This window comes from Vitis riparia, chromosome 13 (genome assembly GCF_004353265.1).
Source record: "Vitis riparia cultivar Riparia Gloire de Montpellier isolate 1030 chromosome 13, EGFV_Vit.rip_1.0, whole genome shotgun sequence".
NCBI lineage: Eukaryota > Viridiplantae > Streptophyta > Magnoliopsida > Vitales > Vitaceae > Vitis > Vitis riparia.
Window position 1 is genome coordinate 4,244,255 of NC_048443.1, and position 21,889 is coordinate 4,266,143.

General features: G+C 32.2%; 3 protein-coding genes across 6 annotated transcripts; 1 reads left to right on the plus strand and 2 right to left on the minus strand.

The window, feature by feature from the left end:
• The first annotated feature begins 1,560 nt into the window (after positions 1–1,560).
• On the plus strand, positions 1,561–4,579 carry LOC117929208 (scarecrow-like protein 3). Of its 4 annotated transcripts, XM_034849481.1 has the most exons (3): positions 1,561–2,105; positions 2,292–2,392; positions 2,950–4,579. In XM_034849481.1, exons 2-3 carry the CDS (start codon positions 2,369–2,371, stop codon positions 4,402–4,404), a joined length of 1,479 nt encoding a protein of 492 aa, XP_034705372.1. In that variant the 5' UTR covers positions 1,561–2,105; positions 2,292–2,368; the 3' UTR covers positions 4,405–4,579. The 4 variants fall into 4 exon arrangements, with proteins under 4 accessions (XP_034705372.1, XP_034705374.1, XP_034705373.1 ...); XM_034849483.1 differs by lacking the exon at positions 2,292–2,392 and having other exon boundaries at positions 1,562–2,105; positions 2,947–4,579; XM_034849482.1 differs by lacking the exon at positions 2,292–2,392 and having other exon boundaries at positions 1,562–2,105.
• A 2,441-nt stretch (positions 4,580–7,020) lies between these two features.
• On the minus strand, positions 7,021–7,827 carry LOC117927856 (dirigent protein 22-like). Its single transcript, XM_034847549.1, has one exon. The coding sequence runs from the start codon at positions 7,784–7,786 to the stop codon at positions 7,238–7,240; it is 549 nt and encodes a 182-aa protein (XP_034703440.1). The 5' UTR covers positions 7,787–7,827; the 3' UTR covers positions 7,021–7,237.
• Positions 7,828–9,436: 1,609 nt separating this feature from the next.
• On the minus strand, positions 9,437–13,838 carry LOC117927855 (protein trichome birefringence-like 38). Its single transcript, XM_034847548.1, has 6 exons — positions 13,782–13,838; positions 13,383–13,694; positions 11,463–11,637; positions 10,731–10,906; positions 10,449–10,607; positions 9,437–9,889 (listed from the first exon to the last, which is right to left on the minus strand). The coding sequence occupies exons 2-6, from the start codon at positions 13,679–13,681 to the stop codon at positions 9,598–9,600; spliced, it is 1,101 nt and encodes a 366-aa protein (XP_034703439.1). The 5' UTR covers positions 13,682–13,694; positions 13,782–13,838; the 3' UTR covers positions 9,437–9,597.
• Positions 13,839–21,889: the final 8,051 nt, after the last annotated feature.

Here is a 21,889-nt window from a genome sequence, read left to right on the forward strand (position 1 = left end):
AAGGAAGTAGAATCTAAATTGCAATTGCAAATCTCACAAGATCAAAGACTAGTAGAGATGGTTCATCATAATCAACCCTATCATTTAATTGTTCTTCAAATCAATCATGATCATTTCTTCAATAAGAAAGACAGTTAAAAACTTCATTATTGCTTTAATATACAAAATGATCAAAAGCCCTCAAGTATGACGACCAATCATAATCATGATTGGTATTCTCCTACAACCCAACCTCACTCTCTCCCTGTTTTTACTCGGGGACATTTGCCCCAAGATACATTGATATGAATATATAATCTATTACTTCAATTCATAGGTGTACTTCTGTCTACTCTCTTTGCTTCCTTCCTTACTTTCATCCTTTCAACTTGAATAGTCAAACCTCCGTCAACTCTCAGTTTCTTTCTTTAACTTTTTTTACTCTATTTTTGCTGCATATTTGTTGATATATAACATTAGACCTTCAAATGAAACCTTAGCTAGATTAATTCAAACTAAAAGTAATTATGTTTACTCAATTGTATATTTAGAATCATGTTTTTAATTTTTTTTTTTTACACTCAAATTGAGTATGATTTAATTGTGTACAAAAGGAAAGAAGATATTAGGCGTGCCAGGAAATTTTTGCAGTAAATGGCAAAACTTAAACCTATCTAGATATATGAGAGCATTACCAAGAGAAATCCGACTTAGAAAAAATATCATTCTTTCAACTTGTTTCTTTCTTCTTTAGAGAAGGAAATATTTTGATTTTGATTTTCTATTTATTATCCTAAAGGAGTGATAAAAGTAAGGTAAAAAGGTGAAAAGGATAGTAATAATTTACTAAAAAAATTATCAATAGTAATACTATTCAAATAATCTTTTGAATGATTAATTGAAAGACACATATTATTATGCTCTTAATCTTTTAAAGAGTTAAATTCATACACCGTACATCATTCAAAAGAAGTATTTAAGACATAATGTTTGTACTTTTGTATTTTCTTATACAAAACAATAATATGATACATGAGATGAGATGCAATTCCCTTTGTATGTGTGAAAAGAAAACATTTTTGGAGATTCCAATAAGAAAAGGAAAGAAGTAACAACACTTATTTCTTAGAATTTACTAAATAAACAAATTTTGAAGGAAAAATAAGCAATAACATATGGATGAGTAGGAAGCAAATAACAAATCCTTACACCCCTCCATGGGTACAAACAAAGATGAAGCAAAAGTGGTGATGTGTCCAAATACCACTATTCCACGATGATTTTTAGCTCTAAATAAGGGGTTAAGTTGCTTTAAAGTTGAAACCAAATAATAAAGAAGGAAAAGAAAGCATTAAGAATGGAAGGAAGGAGCTAAGAAGCTCCAAGGACTCCCACCCAAGAACTCCACACCTAAAGTTAAATGTTCTATCTACTTTTGGCTTTTCTCACAACCTCCTTGTCTCTTTGTCCTGATATAAGAAGATAGTACCAAATGGATGGTCTATGGGTTTGAAAAGAAAACAAATAGTGGTTTTGGAGGCACTTGTGAGGGCTTTCCTTGCAATCCCCACTATCACCCACTAAGCAACAACCAAGGGTGTTGTTTTGCTTTGTTAGGGCATGTTTGGATTGTTCATTGATGGGGAATAATACCAAGCCTGGCCAGCTCTTATTCCCATCCACTTCACATGCAGACAAAAAAAATTTAAACAAGTTAGAGAGAGAGAGAGAGAAAAGGGAAGAAAACAAGGTAAGAGGGGAGAGAGAGAGGTAGAGAGGGCTCTGTCTTTCACAAATTCCATATTCCTCTGATCCCCCCAAAGGACAACAAACCGATGACGACAAAAACAACTTCTTACATTGTCGCCAACGCAGCCATGGAAAAGTCCTTCAAGATAAGGGCTTTCATTTCAATTGACACGCACTCCAGCAACAGAACCCTAGAACTCAACACTAAATACCTCTGAAGACACTTTGGTGGGTGAAGGGATTGGAGCAGCAATTTAGGCAATTTTCATAGGGTATTTTTCTGGGTTTTTTCTTAATTGGAAAACCCAGTTGAGAATTTGAATTTGCTCGTCTTTTATGAGTTGTTCAGGGAAACACTGCTGAAGTTGCTCTCTCTGGTAATGTTCTTCTTCCTTTTGTTTTTTCTTTTCTCTGTCTCTGTTGTTGAGTAACGTTGGTGAATTCTCGAAATGATTCATGTCCACTTGGAAATGCTTTGTGAGTTTATTTTTTTTTAGTGAATTTTCTTTTGTTTGTGGTCTAATTTTCCTTTCATTCTCTGTTTGGTTGTTGAGAAAACATAGGAAAGGAATATATATGAAAGTTCTGATTTCATTAGTTAGGACCTCAGAAAACAAAAAGCTCCTTTCAACCGAGGCTAATGCAATTATTTGGCTTTCTTGAGTTAAGTTTTTTACTTCTTGGTTGAAAATGAAGAAAAATATCAGAAAACATAAGCTAAGGAAGATATCTTTTTTATGTTTTCTTATCTTTCCTCTGTTTCCTCAGCAACCAAACAGATGGCCAATTTCTTTCTAATTTCTCCTTTCACTGGACTTCATTGGAAATCGTTGGAAGACTCGAGGGAGAATTGTCGGTTTCCAGACATATTCTGAGCGTGAGGAATTCAAAACCCAATTCAGGATGTGTTTGGTTGCCGAGAAAATGGAGGAAAAGGGAAGAACTTAAAGCATGAATGCTAGGGTTTTCTGTATTTGGGACTCGAGGAAACTAAAAGCTTGACGGAATTGTGCCTAAGAAAAAATCTTTGGTTTAATTGGGTTGAATAAAATGAAAATCACATAAAGCATATCTTTAAAAAAAAAAAAAAAGGGAAAAAAGAAAGATTCTTTCCATTTCTCAGGTTTTTTAGCTATAAAAATTAGAATTTAGAGTAGTTGTGATATTAAGATTGATTCTAGTTTTATTTTGGTCTGATTGTAGCTAATTTATTTTCAGCAGAGTCCAACCAACTTGTTAATGGCAGGAATGATTCAAGAGGACGGATCTTCATCTGTAACTTCGTCGCCCCTTCAAATCTTTTCCCTCATGTCACTTTCTCCGGGTTTGGGCTCACCATATCCCTGGCTTAAGGAGCTGAAATCCGAGGAGCGGGGTTTGTATCTTATCCGTCTTCTCCTGGCCTGTGCTAACCATGTTGCCGCTGGCAGCATTGAGAACGCAAATATTGGCCTTGAGCATATTTCCCATCTAGCTTCTCCTGATGGAGATACAGTCCAGCGAATAGCTGCTTATTTCACTGAAGCACTTGCTGATCGAATGCTGAAAGGTTGGCCTGGTTTGCACAAGGCCCTCAATTCGACAAAGATATCTTCTATATCTGAAGAGATTCTTGTCCAGAAATTGTTCTTTGAGCTCTGCCCCTTCCTGAAGCTCTCATATGTTATTACCAACCAGGCTATTATTGAGGCCATGGAAGGGGAGAAGATGGTTCATATTATTGACCTCAATTCATTTGAATCTGCCCAGTGGATTAATCTTCTTCAGTCATTAAGTGCACGGCCAGAAGGTCCACCCCATCTGAGAATTACAGGTATTCATGAACAGAAAGAGGTGTTGGATCTAATGGCTCTTCAGCTGACAAAAGAAGCCGAAAAATTGGATATCCCATTTCAATTTAATCCTATAGTTAGCAAATTAGAGAATCTTGATTTTGAAAGTCTGCGTGTTAAGACAGGAGAAGCACTTGCAATCAGCTCCGTACTACAACTTCATACTCTCTTGGCAATTGATGATGAGATGGTTGGAAAATCCCCTTCAGCATCCAAGAACACTAGTGCAGTTCACTTGCAGAGAGTTTTGCAGATGAACCAACGCACATTAGGAGAGTGGCTCGAAAAAGATTTGCCCAATGTTTACATTCCAAGTCCTGAATCTGCATCGGCATCAACATCCTCCCCACTATCTTTGGCCAGTCCACCAAAGATGGGGAGCTTTCTTGCTGCTCTTTGGGGCCTCTCACCAAAGCTGATGGTGGTAACAGAGCAAGAATCAAACAATAATTGTCCTACTCTGATGGAAAGAGTCATGGAAGCATTAAATTTTTATGCAGCACTATTTGATTGCTTGGAATCTACCTTATCAAGGGCATCCATTGAGCGACAGAAAGTGGAGAAGATGCTTTTTGGAGAGGAAATTAAGAATATCATAGCATGTGAGGGACCCGAAAGGAAAGAGAGGCATGAAAAGCTTGAGAAATGGGTTATGAGGCTTGAGCTGTCTGGGTTTGGGAGGGTGCCTCTGAGCTACCAAGGAATGTTGCAGGCAACGAGGTTGCTGGTGAGTTATGGTTATGATGGGTATAGGATGAAAGAAGAGAATGGGTGTTTGGTCATTTGCTGGCAAGACCGGCCCCTTTTCTCTGTCTCTGCTTGGAGGTTTAAGAGGTATGATTAAAACATTTGACAACACGGAGACTTAGTTTTCCATTTTGTCTTCTCTGTATAAAGGATATTCAAGTTTTGTCATTTCTCTGATAGTGCATAGTGTTTTGTGGAAAGGTTTGAAGAACTTAATTCTCTGTTCTACATCTTGTTCATTTGTTTATTTATTCGCTCCTCTTTTATCTTTCTATCTTTAGCCTGATCTTTGGTAGTTCGGTTTCAAACCATAATGTGTATGTGCAGGTGTGCATGATGTTCTCATATCCTGTTAGTCACGAGTCAGTTCCGCAGTTTGAGTTCATCTGTTCAGTCTTTCTCTGGCCTTTTAGATGTATTGTTTCGTACCTGTTGGCCTCAGTTAGGCATTTTCAACACCCACACCAATAATGTCCTTTTTGATGGGACTTCTAAAGAGTCTTTCCTGTTTCTTTCAGGGATTGTTTGATTGGTGATTTTCCTAGTAGGCTTTGACATGATCCAAAAATCCCCACCATTTCCTTTGATGTCAGGAATCATCACATCCTTTTGATATTTGGTCCCTCCCCCCTGTTTCTGCTAGTTGCTCAAAGCTAAAACTGGAGTAGTTTTTCCTAGAACTCCACATGAAAACTGCTGAAGAAATTCAAAAAGTGAAAGTCCTGTTTCATATGGAAAGTTGACAGCTCAAATTTCAGTGAGGTGGTGAGATTTTTTTCCACTAAAGAATGTGCTGTGCTGGTTAAAACTTCTATATAAATCTTGGGCTTTTTTTGTTTGTTTTTGAACTCTGTAAGTTCCAAGTTGAAGCTCTGATCTTCTTAAGAGCTGGTACAAGTATGAAAACTGTGTTCTTCATTTTCATCTTCCAATTCTTTCTTCCTTTGTACATATCTTCATGGAGGGGAAATCCAATTGGCATGGAACAGTTAAAAGAAACACTGGAGAGGGTGCACACATTCAAAATGGAAAGGATAATCAATGAACTCGGAATTGAATTGCAAGCACATTGAACTGATGGGCAGCACAGCACCCCTCCTCTGAACAAATCGTAGCAGACCAGAAAGTCCCTGCTACCTCCATGGACTGATGCTTCAGTTCCAGATTCAGGGACCCGAAGCTGCCCAGAATGCTAAGAGTACTTCCATTATACATGCTCTCCATGACCACAAAACTCATAACCAGAAGCAATAAGCTAGCTCTGCCTACAAGCTCAGTCCCTTGTATGAATTGGACATCCATAATCCCAGTCGTGCACATCATTTCTCATGGCAGTTGGGTTTCTCCTATTGAGGGCATCATGGATTGCAGAAGTGGGGTGACTCACCTTCTCAATGGGCTTTCTGGTAGCAGGGAATTTCCTGCAGAAAACTATTACTTAATAAATTGTAAGTTCTACATCATTTCTCATTATATATAAATATAAACCAGGTCCAGAAGTTGGGCCCGAAGTGTGATATCAATGGATGGGCCCAATTTGGAGCCGGAGGCCTGGCCTTATAAGAACATATGGTCGGGCTTTGAACCTCAAAGATGGGACAGAGGTCCCGGCCTCAGCTGCCCCGAATGTCCCTATTCTAAGTACAACAAGCCGTCTGAGCCAGATGGGTGGATATGTTGACCTTTCACAATTCCCCCCCCCCACCCTCTCCTTTTTTTTTTTTTTGTAAAAATCCATTTCTTGGCATGATTAAAGGGGAAAGTGGTAATCTAATAACTCAAGCCACTCAGCAGGCTGTCTTCTTTTCCAAACAGTCTTTGCAGCTTTTCCTTTTCATTCACTAACGAGTTATCATATCCATTCTATTATTATTATTATTGAATTATCACTTTTCTTAAAAGCTTTAAGACACATTTTCTCTAAATCTTAACGAGTGTTTGGTAAGCCTTAATGCTTTTTGCTTACTGATTTAGGTTAGGTTATTTTAAGTTAAATTGTTCTTAAATTATTCATATAAACTTATTACTTATTTTTTACTAGTTGGTAAAATTAATTTTAAATTTATTTTAACTTATTAAAGTCACATATTTATCCTCATTAGTTGTAATTAATATTTATCATCATTAATTTTAAAAAATATTTATTTTCATTAATCTTAAGCTTTTTTTTATTAAACATCCATATTTAAATTATTTTAGATATGTAAGATAACTTTCAAATATTTATCATAAAATATAAGTTATGGATTTTAAGTCATAATTATTAAATATATTTTCATTAAATGTGAGTAAATAAGACAAAAAGATTTAAGATTAAAAATAAGTTAATTATTTTGATTTAATACTTAAAAGTCATTTTTAACTTTAAGTTACGGTTTAAATCATTCTATTAAATTTACTTAATTTATTTAATAACTTAAATTAAGTTATTAAATCAAACATTGACTTCTGGTCATGGTTGTGGAAAAGAATAGTTATCATGTTCACAATTCAATTCACGATTTGAGGCAAGAAAATTAATGAGTAAAACAACCTATCGGGATTTTTAAACATTTCAAAAGTTAACCTTATTTTACATTAGTTGATTTACCAAACACCCTGTTACTTATGCTTCAACTTAATAAATTGGTGAAATAAAACTCGTAGCATCCCATGAAACGAGGTTATAAAGACAATGTAGTCAAATGAACCAGGAAGTTTGAGGTCATAAAAATTTCAGAAGTTTAAAGACAATATGATATTACTAAGTAGTGCAACTTCTACCAACAATAAGGAGGTGATGAGGATTCAGTAGAAACATTTCCATGTCCATACATGAGGAAAAACCAAGTTCATAAATAACCTCCATCAAATCTGTGCTAAAACACAACAACCACTGAAGCACAAAAACTGAAAAACACTACCTTTCCATGACTCCTTTCACACAGATTTCAGAAGTGCAGTACACTCACATTGTACTCAACAATCGCATCTCCCGTCGTACCATCAAACCAAACTGTATGCGCCAAAGCATAGCCCCGCGCATACCGGAAAAGACCACTTCCGCCCACGATGGGCATTTCCCTGACCGCATGCATCACCGGGTTCCGCCCAAGTACACTGATGCTACTCCCATTGTACTTCCCCTCCATGAAGGCAAAATTCATCACCATGAGCAGCGCAGGCTCCTGTTGCGCGGACAACGCGTACAGTCCTTGAGCTCTTCCCAGCAGCTTTGAGCTGGGCTCGGGGCCTTCAGTCAAGGCGTCGTCCACCATCATCGTCATGCCAAAACGACCCTTCTTTGGGCCGGCGATTTGCGTGGCGGTTGGGTTTTTCCCGCTGAGGATGTCGTGGAAGTAGAAGTGCAGGTGGCTCACTTTCTCTAGCGGCATTGTGGCGATTTCCTCCGCAAATTGCTGGGAGAAAGCTGCGGGAATGGTGATGGAGAAAGTTGAGAAGAGGGAGAAGAGAGTAGTGTAAGTGAGAAAAGAGGCCATTTTGGCTAAGTCTCTGATCTCACAAAATGAAGATGTGCAGGAGAATGGAAGTAGAAGAATGGTTATTTATAGGAGTTGATATGAGGGGAAAGGTTCATACGCATGAGCTTGTGGAGTCTGCTTTTGTAAGGTATGGCGTGGGTGAAGCATTTTTGTTGAGAAATCATTGCCTTTGTGCTTTCTTCCTCTTGAAGAAACTGGCTCAAAAAAAATTGTGATAATTTGAAATTTGTTCTTTACGTTTAAGGAAAAAAAAAAAGAATAAAAATTATACATGGTAAATTATATATATAATAATTTTTTTATTATTTTTTATGATTTTAAAATTTGTATAAAAATTTTGAAAATTTAAAAAATTCTTGATATATACCTTTTTTTTATATATACCTTCAAATTTTAAATAAAAAATAAAAAATTAATTTAGATTTTTTACTTTTAAGAATAAAAATTAAGAAATAAAAGGACAACAAAATGTACTCTTTTTTTACCTTCAAATGTTAAATAAAAAATAAAAAATTAATTTAGATTTTTACTTTTAAGAATAAAAATTAAAAAATAAAAGATAACAAAATATATTCTAACTTATATAAGTTCTTTATAGTTTTATACAGTTTTAATTATATAATTATTCCATTGTTACGTACAATACAGGCATAGAGAAATTGATACTTTATAAGATACTCTTATCAAATTAAAGTGATAAATTAATTTTTTAATAATTTTATTTTCAAGAAATAATTATAAAATAGTGAGTCAAACCCACTTTTCCTTATATTAAAGGTTGATTAACTTAAAAGTAGCATAATCAAAAGCCAACAATTTAGAAATTAAAGGTGAAAAGAGTTCCCACAATGTTACTTAAAGCCAAAGCCAAATTCCAATCATAAATTAATCACAACTTTGAATACAAATCCATTGGTTTCTTCACTTAACAAAATTTTGACATTGTTGTCTAATCATTTTTCATAGGGTTTTAATTAATTTATTGATTGAAAGCTCTTTTAATCAAACTATTAGTTAATTATTGGGTATTTAAGTAAAACTTAATATTTATTACTTAATGAATTAAGTTGATTTTAAGTTAAATTGTACTTAAATTATTGATTTAAAATTTATTACTTAATTTTTACGTTAAGTATTAAGATTGTTCAATAAAATTAACTTAAAATTTATTCTAAATAATTAAATTAACATATTTATCCTCATAAATTATAATTAGGGGAAAGAAGGTCAAGAAACAATAGAGGTCGTGGAGTAGCAAAAAAGCTCGTGGAGATAATTAGGGTAAATATAAGTAAAAATAAAATAAAATAAAGATGTGAACTTAAGTTAATTTTTTTATTTATTATTTAAAAGTTGTTTTTGACTTTAAATTATATCATTAAGTCATTTTACCAAATATACTTAATAACTTAAATTAAGTTATTAAGTCATTTAAGTTATTAAGTGGTTTACCAAATACCCACTTGATTTTACCTTAATAAAAAAGTTTCCTCTTCACAACTATTATTTTATTTAAACGGCATTTTGGATGAAATGATTCAACCGAGTGTGTGCTTGCTTCTGCCCAACTCAAAGCTTTGCAGCTTTTTCCTCACCATCTGCACAGTCCACTCCAAAGCTTCAACTTTCTTTAATCAGGGCATAGCAAATTAGGCCCACTTCAAAGCCCATAATGGAGCCCGGGTAAGAATCAGGGCCTGGGATGTCTCAAGGGCCCCTAGTACAATACTCTTTCATAGGGCGAGTCCAAAGTGAGCCCAACCCATTAATTTTACATCTACATGTAACCAATGTATGTTACTTTTGTTTCAACTGATGAGAGTGGTGTACAGAAGTTGATTCCAAGTATCAAGGAGTCCAGGGAGACACCAGTGTGTACAGTCCATGTTCCCAAGCCCATTGTACGTACTAGGATGTGCATCTTTCCTTAATTGGGAGAGATTTGTTACATTAAGCAAATGAATGGGTTTTGTCATACTGCCTAAGACTTCTTCTAGTACATGACTTGCAGGGGGTAAACCAGCTGGGTATGTGGATCCACTTATGGGTTGTGTCTCCTTTGAGCAATTTGTAACTCCCGGCTTGCCCCATTCCTTGCCACTATTTTTACATATATGCAAGAGAAATATGAGAGTTGGGTTAGTTTTAAGCTAACATGATAATAACAATAATATTAAAATTAATATTTAAATTTTTTTAAAAATATTTTAATAGGTAGACATGTAGCCATTGCAGTCGTTTTTTTTTTTAATTAATTGAGCATAATGTTGATTTTTAGATAAAGTTTGATATTAGGGTGCATTTAAATCTACATAAGGAATATAAATGAGAATAAGAGTCCATTTCATAGTACTTTTACAAAGTACTTCTAACAAAAAAAAAAAAAAAACTTTTAAATAAAAATCAGATGTTTGATAAAATTTAGAAAATATTTTTTAAAACTATTTTGAACATAAATACTTAATAGATGATTCTACTAAAAATACTTTTTGGAAAATGTTTTTATTAAAAGGGTTTTGAATAAAAATATTATCGAATAGACTCTAAGAATAAAATCGAAAGCAAACTATTTGGAGAATTCATCGGAAGAGTAATAATTCTATATGTATGTATTAAAATAACATCATTTTTAATATTATTTTTAAGTAAGGGAGCTTACTTGTAATGGGAAGGAGAAATTCCTTGAAAAAAAACTTGAGTTTTTGTTAAATCCACCTCTAAATCGACCCATTTAGCCCAAGTCATTAAACCTTTTCGGAAAGCTAACATTCGATCCATGTCCTTTAGTATGTTATCACCGTCTTGAATATAATCCCACCTGCAATCAAGATTAATTTATTCTTCATGTTAAGATTATTTGCATAAAAGTATAATAACTAAGTTAGTAAGCTCATGATTCTCATAAAGTTGTTATTTATTAATGTAGTTTAATATTACTTACGGTTGTTTAGGGCCTGTGCGGTACCACCAAAGCCATGTATTGAAGACTAAGATGTCGATATTCTTCCATATTTCACCATTCTTAAGTGAATCGAGTTTCAAAATTCGACAATTTTGTTCATTTTCAATGTCTACTAAGTATTGAGAGTGAAATAACATCACTGACAAATCATAATCCTGTAAAATAATGGAGATTATAGTTGATTAATAAAAAAAAGTTTTTCTAGTAAAATAAAAATAGTAAAAAAAAGAAAAAAAACATGTTTTAAAATCTTTATTTTTATTTTAAAAAAGGAAAAGCTAATAAACATAGAAATAGAAAACTTTGAACTTATATTTGTAAATGCTTTTTATTACAAGTTTTTTATTCTTTTGAACAAATAATATGAAAACATGTTTAATTACCAAACAAAAAACAATTTCTACTTTTAAAAATAGAAAACATAATGTTTTTAGAAAATATATTTTAGTCATTTTTTACTTTTTTTTAAAGAGATGTTTTAAAAAATAATTATATAAATAATAAAAATAAATCACCACATATAAAAATCACTTTTAAAACATATATAAAATATATAAAATAAATTTAAAATATTTCAAAATTTTAATCAAATTTTGTTTTACAAAATATGAGAAAACAATTTTAAAAAATTATTCTAAAAAATTATTTTCAAAAACACTTTCCCCACAAAACCTTTATTACCATAAGAATTAAACTTATATATATACTGACCTGGAAAATAAATGTAGAAATAGTGTCATTTGTCTCTTGTAAAATTCTGGATTGATCAGAAACATCAACATGAAGAAGGCAAACCATTGATTGCCAATGATTTAGACTCAATGAATCCCCTATATACATTATTTTCTTTCCCTTAAATCTCCTCAAGAAATCTTTTCCATCGAATCTGCAATTCCATCATCTCCATCAAATAATATTACAAAAAAAATCAACAATAACCAATTTTAATTTTTCAAGCTATATATCAATCAAGAAACAAGTATCTCCAAAACCAATCTTCAGAAAAGAAAAAAAAAATCATAAAAAAATAAATAAAAAGGTTTGGACAGATCAAGCATTTTTCTATTTCTAGATATGGGTTATTGTTTTGGTATGAAAAAAGGGATAATTGTGTTTTGGACCCAATTGGATTCAAAAATTAAGATTTGACCCATAAAAGTTACATAATTGATGAGAATGATATAAAATATGAAGAGACATTGACCTTTCAAAACTGTTTTGAGTATTACTTACCATAATGTTTGATAAACTTTTTTATCTTAATTTTTTTTTAATAATTATTTTGAAAATTTAATTTTTTTTAGCAAACTATTTAAAAATAAAATTCTAAAAATATATCATGTTTTAAAAATAAATTGACATATTTTTAGTTGTTTTTTATATACACAATTTTAAAAACATATATTTTCCAAGATGTTTGATTTTAAATAATAATAATAATAATTTATTTTTATTTTTTTGGAAAAGGGTGTATTTTTTTCCTAATCACTAGATTAAATTAAATTTTATTGAGGTTTACAAAATGAATAAAATTTAAATTAATGTTTTCCTACTTTATTTTTTTTCATAGTCAATAAAGGTCATTTTTGGAAAGATAAAAATTTAATATATTTTTTCTTAATTTTCTCACTTTCTCTATATATTGAGCTTAAATGGTAAACTTATATCGATTTAAACTTAATTTTTGAGTCAAACTAGATCTAAAACATAATTATCCAAAAATACTCGTTGGTACTGTCGGAGTCAGAAATGTGGGGTGGGAGGGCAAAATCGAACAAATTGATTTAAGTAAGGGAAATGTCACTAGGTAGATAAGTGGGCTTATCATGGGTGTACTTAATTGGGAAGTAATAGGGATGTAGAATCCAAACACCAAGAAATCATGCCCCCTTTATGGCTTATAGCTTTTTGGTTTGATAATAGCTGTAATGGTACTGGCATATGTGGGGACCAAAGTTAATAAACATGGAAAGAGACTTATGACTTATGAGGCATTCACTATCAACATTAATGATTATATGCATCTATTTGTAAACTATTTTTGAAAAAGTTTTTTTTTTCCTCTTTTTGGACCAAAAAATTAGAAAAGCGTATTTGGAAACCGAAAAATAGAAAATAGTTTTTTATTTTTCAGTTATTTTTACTTATTTTGTTTTTTAAATAAATATATAAATATAGAAAATAATTGAAGATAAAGTATTATAGATATAAAATATTTTAAAAAATATTTTTAAATTTTAAAATAATTTTTTATTCAACCACGGTTCAAATCATTTTAATAATAATCAATTTGATTTATTTTATGAAAAAGGTTTATGGTTTGGGATTTTTTGGGTTTCAAATAAACAAACAAATTTTTCTTCGTTAATCTTTACAAGTTTTCATATACCTATCTAATCCCTTGAATTTTTTAAGTCAAAATCATAACATGAATCCAGTTGAAAAAAAAAAACCATAAACTATTTTTCAAAGCACCTTTGAAACAAAGTTTAATTTGCATCTTTTTTCTATGTATCATCACCAGCTCATCTAATACTGAAACTAAGAAAATCAAACAGCCAATAAAAAGAAAAGGTAAAAAGAGAGAGAAAAAGATAGAAAGTGATGAACATGGAAAAGAGAGATGCTTACCCAGGCAAGTCACAGTCCCTGGGCTGCCATCTATATTGGAGGTAGAGCTGATCTGGGCGTCCATACTTCTGGCAGTTGAATTCTTTTCGAATGTAAGGGCACGATGAAGAATTATACATTGGATATGTCTCATCCACCACCCAACTCCCTTCATATATATCACATTTTCCCATTTTCAGCATCTTGTTTCTGCTTGTTTTCCCATGGACATTCACTGTAGTGTTCCCCAGATACATCCATGAAAATATCATAGAAACAGCCACCAGAATGGAGGAGCTCTGAACCCCAAACCACCCCATTTCTGTTTGTTTCCTGAGAAAGACACAGAGAAGCTTATTACAAACAAGAGTGGAAGAAAAGATACAGATCCAACGCATAAATATGTTTTTAATACGCTACCTCCTTTTTGGGTCAGTTTCCAATTTCTAGACACTCTTCAGAACTGTTTTCTTTTATACATATAAGTACACCAAAATCTTAGGATTTAAGGAGCAAGGCTGGATCTGTAGGAGATTTTTTATTTTTATTTTTATTTTTTGTTTTTTTTAATTTTGAATTCACATGCATCACATGACAAACACCTCACCTTTATGGGGTTGGCCTTTCTTTGCTTGCAGCTGTCTCTGAAAGGGAATGAGATAGAAATATTGAATTGAACTTTAAAAAAGAAATGAAGACAAGCATTTATATATCTATATATATATAAATAACAACAAGAGGGAATAAACAGTAAAAAATTAAAATTGAAAACAACTAAAGGTTGTTTGGTAATTGTTTTAAGAAATATTTCTGAAAAATGATTTTTAAAAATAATTTTTTATAACTGTTCTATGATGTTTTTTGGAATAAAAATAAGAGTTTGAAATATTTTTAACCTATTTTATATATTTGTAAATATATTTTAAAAATAATTTTTACATGTGGTGTTTTATTTTTAGTCATTTTTATATTTGTATAATTATTATTTTTATAATAACTTTTAAAAAAAGTAAAAGATGTTTTTTGAAAGCATCATGTTTTCTATTTTTAAAAACAAAAAACTGCTTTCGATTTTCTAGTTGTTGTGAAACATGTTTTTTTATTTTTTTCATTTTGAAAAACAAAAATTTGTTTGAAAAAATAATAATCAAATAGGGCTAATATTGATGAGAGGAAAGTATTGGAAAGTACTGAGATAGCACCCATGACAACAAATTAATAAGAAAGGAATCCAATTAGTATTATCTTATTGAAAAGAGTTCATAAATGGTAAAATATGTAAATTAAGCTTACACGGATTATTCAAACTTTGAAAAGATATATCGTGTTTGCAATACAAAAGCTCAAACACTACCTCCTAGAACATCCCGTTGGATTCGTATTAAAAGTAGGTCCGCTCAAATATTTGATCTTGAGGTTAGGAGATTGTCAGAATGTCTGTAACAAAATATTTCCGAAGAAAGTTAATTTTTATGAATGAAATGTAATATAAGGATGGTGTTGATTAGGCAAATGGAAGGTGTAACAAAGTATGAACAGAAGTGCCAATCAATTAGGTGAGCATCATTATAATATGGTATGAACATGAGAATGTCACATGTATGGATGGTTTGTTGTCACCTTTGCCCATATATTTGATCTTGTTTTGAGCATAAAGAGGTATTCAACTCCAGCCTCCAGCAATGCAGTCAACGAGAAATCTTTATTAGCACTATCTCCCATTTTTATTGAATAAACTATCTAAGGATAAAATAAAATAAATAAATAAAAAAGGATTCGGATCTCCCATTGAAATTATTTAAAAGATCCAAAAAAAAAAAAAGAAATTATTTTTTAAAGATAACTTCCAATTGAATTCTTTTAAAGTGCCGTAAATATTTTTTGAATTGTTATATTTTTAAAATATTTTTAAGAAAACGGTATTTTTGTCTAAATCCCCCCTCAACCTCCTACATTTGCTTGAAATTTGATCCCTCCTCATGGCAAACTAGGCTGAGTCCAAAGCCCAGGATCAAGCCCGAGTAAGGATTTGGGTTTGGGATGTCTCAAGGGCTCCGAGGACCTTATATTTCCATAGGGTGTCTACAGTGAGCCCAATCCAATAATTTTACATCAATAATTACACTTGGGTAATTGGCAACTGATTTTTATAATAGTTTTATGTTCTTCAAACTAAAAAAAAAAAAAAAAACCCATTTGATAATAAAAAATTGCTTTCTGTTTTCTATTTTCAAGAACAGAAAACGGGGTATTTTCAGAGAACACTTGTTTTCTGAGGGTTATTTTAAAAAATAATAATACAAACATATAAAATGATTAAAAAATAATATTATATATAAAATTTATTTTTAAATATAAAAAATATGTTAAAAATATTTCAATTTTCAAATAAATTTATGTTTTATAAAGCATCATAGAACAGTTTTCAAAAACAGTTTTTAAAAACTGTTTATGAAAATAATTACCAAATAGACTCGTAGTAACAATGAAATTGTCTACGACTCTTGAAAAAAAAAAAAAAAAAGATTTTATGCCAATTTGAAGCATGACATTACATGATAATATGAATACAACAAAATACAAAAATGAAAGAGGATTTTATACAAAAATGAATCCAATTCATGAAACAATCTTTTCCCCCCTCCATTTGTTTTTTTTTTTTTTTTTTCCTTCAAGTAATGAGAGTGGTATACAAAAGTTGATTCCAAGTATGAGGGTGTCCAGGGACACACCAATGTGTACAGTCCATGCCCTTGAAACAAATGTACTTGCTTGGATGTACATCTTTTCTCAATTCGGAGAGCTTTGTTATATTGAGCAAATGAATGGGTTTTGTCATACTCCTTGAGACTTCTTCTAGAACATGACTTGCACGCGGTAAACCAGCTGAATATGTGGATCCGTTCATTGGTTGTGTCTCCATTTCGCAATTTCCAACTCCTGGCTTGCCCCATTCTATGACTCTATTTTTACATACAAGAGAAATATTAAACCATAGAAAATTAGTAAGGACATGGTCCGTAGCTGTTTTCAAGTACGGTTCTATGTTGTGTAGAACAAAAAAAAATAAAAAAAAACAAGTTTGATGAGTAAAAGTTGTTTTCTATTTTTTGTTATTAAGAATAAAAAAAATATAGTGTTTTTAAATAACATCTTTTATTTTTTATTTTTTATTTATTTATTTTGGAGGGTTACTTTAAAAAAAATAATTATACAAACATGTAGAATGTGTTGAGATATTAAGAATGTTTAGATATTAGGAAAGTTGAGATATTAAGATATTAGTTGTTTTTTCTTTATATCATTCCTTCCTTGTATCATTCTTTCCCATTCTTAGAATGATGATTACCCTCTATATATACTCTGTACATGAACGAATGAAATAATTAAAATGAAAAACTATCATTCATCAATTTGAAGATGGTATCAGAGTCATGGAACTGAAACCCTGAATATTTTGTTGGAATTATTTTGACTGAATCAAACTATGACGTTTGGTCACAACTCGTGGAGATTCATATTGCTGAACGGGAAAAACTTTCCTACATTCAAATGCACTCACTGCAATAAGACTGGTCATACCAAGAGTTGTTGCTCTGAAATTGTGGGATATCCAGACTGGTGGGATTATAATCGTGATCAACAGAAGAAAGAAATAAAAATAGAGGCTAATGTCGCTAAGAAAGCCTCTACATTAGTAACCGCTACAGATTATGGTGGTAAGTTTTTAAATACTTCTACACCTGTTATTAATAGTGCATGGATAATTGATTCTGGTGCTACAGATCATATGGCTTTTGATTCTAGACAAGTTTCACCGCTTAGACATTCCTCACAAAAAATTGTTTCCACAGCCAATGGTAACACAACCCCAGTCATTGGGGGAGGATCCTTAACTCTTACTGATACTTTGAATTTGGATTATGTTTTAGTTGTTCCATCTTTAAATTACAATTTTTTGTCAGTTTCTCAAATCATTGCAGCCTTATCTTGTATTGTCATTTTTTAGCCTGAATTTTGTGTTATTAAGGACATCCAAACAAAACAGACGATTGGTTGTGGTATTAAGCGGGGAAAACTCTATTACTTGGAATTGTAGTCAAAGGATTCAAATAAGTTGTGACAAGCCTTGATGGTAGATGGATTTGAGGGGGAGAAGAAAAAGTTTAAAATTTGGTTGTGGCATCGACGTCTGGGACATGCTTCCTTTGGTTATTAAAAAAAAATTGTTTCTTAGTTTGTTCGCAAAGAGTGATATTTCTGGTTTCCCTTGTGATATTTGTGAATTGGCTAAAAGCCATCGTGCTTCGTTTCCGTTAATTTTGAATAAAAGTCAGTTTCCTTTTATGGTTATACATTCTAATGTTTGGGGCCCATCCAAAGTCCAAAATTTGATTGGTTCGCATTGGTTTGTTACTTTTATTGATGATTGTACTAGAATGACATGGTTATGCTTGATAAAGACCAAAGATGAAGTGAACTTGTTGTTTCAAAATTTTCATAAAATGATTGAAACTTAGTACAATGTAAAGGTTCGGCTTCTGAGTAGTGATAATGGTGGAGAATATCAGAGTTTTGATCTTCAAAAGTATTTGGAAGGACATGACATCATTCATTAGACTACTTGTTCCAATACACCATAGCAAAATGGAGTCGCTGAATGGAAAAATCGGCACTTATTAGAGGTTGTTCGGCTTCCTTGATAGTAGCAAAAATACCGATATCTTATTGGGGAGAAGCAATCACATCTGTAGCATACTTGATCAATCAGGTACCTTCTAGCTCAATTAACTTCCAAACACCTCTCCAAGCTCTTACTAATGTCGTAGTTGCCCCAACTGTCCCAAATCTACCTCCTCGTGTTTTTGGTTGCGTGGCATTTATGCATCTACACAAACACCAACGCACCAAGTTAACTTCCTGTGCATTGCAATGTGTGTTTGTTGGATATGCATTGCATAAAAAGGGATATCAATGTTACCATCCTCCAACTCGACGAATGTTTATTACAATGGATGTGGTGTTTCATGAAGATTCAATGTATTTTTCATTTGAGTCTGAACTTCAAGGGGAGTACCAGAAGGAAATTTAGACTCTCGATTATGATTATCATATCTCTAAGGAGGATAGATCTGGACAATCTGAACTAGTGAACCAGGAAGCAGGTGAGTTGGATATGAGTGGTACAACTTTGGAACCAAGTAGTAATGACCACCCAGAAACTGAAGAAGTGATAGAAGAAGGAAGAGACAGTACAATTGAACCATCACCACCATCTGAACAATTTGGGTCCGAAGATGTCTTCACTGAAATACCAAACCAATCGTCGCCTGTTGAGGGTGTTCTTAATTTGGCACTTGATCCATTCATGAAACGGTTACCACACCGTCATAATAGAGGTATTCCTAAACCCACATATGAACCTGAATTGTCTACCAAAGTCAAATATCCCATGAGTAACTATGTGTCTAACCATCGTTTGTCTGAATCAAATAAGTTATTTGTAAATCAATTATCTACTATAGCTATTCCTAACAGTGTGCAGGAAGCCTTAGTTGATCCAAGGTGGAAAGCAACCATGAATGAAGATATGAAATCATTGTAGAAGAATGAAACATGGGAACTCGTAGAATGTCCACCAAGAAAGAAGCCAGTTGGGTGTCGTTGGATCTATACTGTGAAGTACAAGGCAGATGGTAGTATTGAACGATTTAAAGCAAAACTGGTAGCAAAAAGGTACACTCAAACTTATGGAATTGACTTCACAGAGACATTTGCACCTATAGCTAAGATCAACACAGTTCGAATATTACTGTCTTTAGCTGCAAACTTGGATTGGCCATTACAACAGTTCGATGTGAAAAATGCCTTTCTACATGGCGAGTTATCTGAAGAACTATATATGGATCTTCCACCAGGATGCATGGTGTTAGAAAAGCAATGTCAGAAGGTGTGCAAATTGAAAAAGTCGTTGTATGGGTTGAAGCAATCCCCGAGAGCATGGTTTGGAAGGTCCACAAAGTCAATAAGAGTTTTTGGCTATCTTCAAAGTATTTAGATCACACTTTGTTCCTGAAAAAGCAACATAGTAAGATTACGACACTCATCGTATATGTGGATGACATGGTAGTTACAGGAAATGATCCTAAAGAAAGAAAAGCTCTGCAAAATTATCTATCTAGAGAATTCGAAATGAAAGATCTAGGTTCTCTAAAATACTTTCTTGGGATTGAAGTTTCTCGATCAAGTGAAGGAATTTTTCTGTCTCAAAGAAATTATGCCTTAGATCTTTTATAGGAGACTGGAACGTCAGGATGTCAACCTGTTGATACACCAATAGAAGAAGGTCTGAAATTGTGTGTTGAGCCTAATCAAGTATCAACCGATAAGGGAAGATACTAGAGACTTGTGGGGAGATTAATGTACTTAGCTTATACAAGACCAGATCTTGCCTATGCATTGAGTGTAGTAAGTCAATACATGCATAATCTTGGAGAGCAACATATGAATGCAGTCATACGTATTTTGAGGTATTTGAAGAATGCTCCTGGGAAGGGAATTTTGTTCACTAAAAATGTTGATCATCAGAGTATAAAAGTATATACTGATGTTGATTGGGCCGGTGTAGTGGATGATAGGTGATCTACATCTGGTTACTTTACCTTTGTAGGTGGTAATCTTGTGACATGGAAAAGTAAGAAGCAGAATATCGTTGCTCGTTCAAGTGCAGAAGCGGAATTTAGGGGTATGACTTTAGGACTTTGTGAGGCATTATGGCTAAGACTCCTCTTACAGGATTTAGGTTACCTATCTAGGCAACCAATCTGATTGTTTTGTGACAATAAAGCCTCATGTGATATTACTCATAATCTAGTACAACTTGATCGTACAAAGCATGTCGAGGTAGATAGATTCTTCATTAAGGAGAAGTTGGATGATAAGATTGTGGAATTGCCTAAGATTCGATCAGAAGATCAATTGGCCGATATCCTCACCAAAGCTGCAGTCTCAAGTCAAGTGTTCTCAAAATTTTTAGACAAGTTAGGCATGTGTGACATCTATGCACCAACTTAAGGGAGAGTGTTGAGATATTAGGATATTAGTTGTTTTTTCCTTATATCATTCCTTTCTTGTATCATTCTTTCTCATTCTTAGAATGGTGATTACCCTCTATATATACTCTGTACATGAACGAATGAAATAATTAAAATGAAAAACTATCATTCATCAATTTGAAGAGAATGATTAAAATAAAATATTGAATATAATTTTTTTTCAACATTTAAAAATATTAAAAATAAGTTGAAAACATTTCAGGTTTTTTTGTTCTACAAAACATGAGAGAACAATTTTAAAATATTGTTCTAAAAAATTATTTTTCAAAATTATTTTTGAAAACTGTTATCAAACAATCTCTAAATTATTTGATCACTTTATTTGATTGGTTTAAAACAAAGTCACATAGGTATGTATTGAGTTTTTTTTTTCCTTGAGGTAATGTTGAATTTTAGGTAAAATTAATATTAATAATTCTAATTTAATTCATATTTCTCTGATAAAATTTAGCTTATTCTCATGATTTATTTTTCATTATTAATATTTCTTTCTTTTTCTTTCATAAAATTTAGCCCTCTCTCTATATGTGAGAATGCTCTCACTCTTTCTCTCTATATATACACATGAGAATGCTCATAGTAGTAGGCAGTTGACTGACCAGGAAGATAACTGTACTAATGGGGCCATTTGCCTTGCGTAAAACTCTAGATTGATAAGTAACAGTAGCATGAAGAAGGCAGACCATTAAGTGACACTGTTGAATCCCCTATATACATTATCTTCTTCCCCTTAAATCTCCTCAAGAATTTTTTTTCCATCAAATATGCAATTTCATCATCTCCAACAAATGAAATAACAAAAATCAACAATAACCAATTTTAATTTTTGAAGCTATATATCAAACAAGAAGCAAGTATCTCCAACACCAATGTTGAGAAAAAAAAATCATAAAAAAGAAGAAATGTTTTGACAAATCAAGTATTTTTCGATTCCTAGATATGGGTTAGTATTTTGGTATGGAAAAAAGACTCATTAGATGATCTTATTTTTATTTTCTGAGAGTTATTTTTAAAAATAATTATATAAATGTGAAAATTAAATTATTATATATAAAAATTACTTTTAAAAATATTTAATAATATAGAAAAATAAGTTAAGAATGTTTCAAGTTCTCAAATAGACTTTTATTATATAAAACATTAAAAAAACGGTTTCTAAAAATTATTATTCAAAACTCTTTCAAAGACACTTTTCAAAATATAGTCTAAGTCGTTTTTTCCACCTAGCTCATCACCGACTCATCTGTTGTAGTTGGGTTTGGGTGCCCAAGTGGGCTGACTCGACCTAACCCAACAATATAAGAAATGAGGGAACAATTTTTAGGAGTTAAAATTGCTTAGAAATTATCACTATATTATCATTAAAAAAAGAAAAGAAAAGCTCTCCCTAAGAAAAGTATGAAAGAATATGCT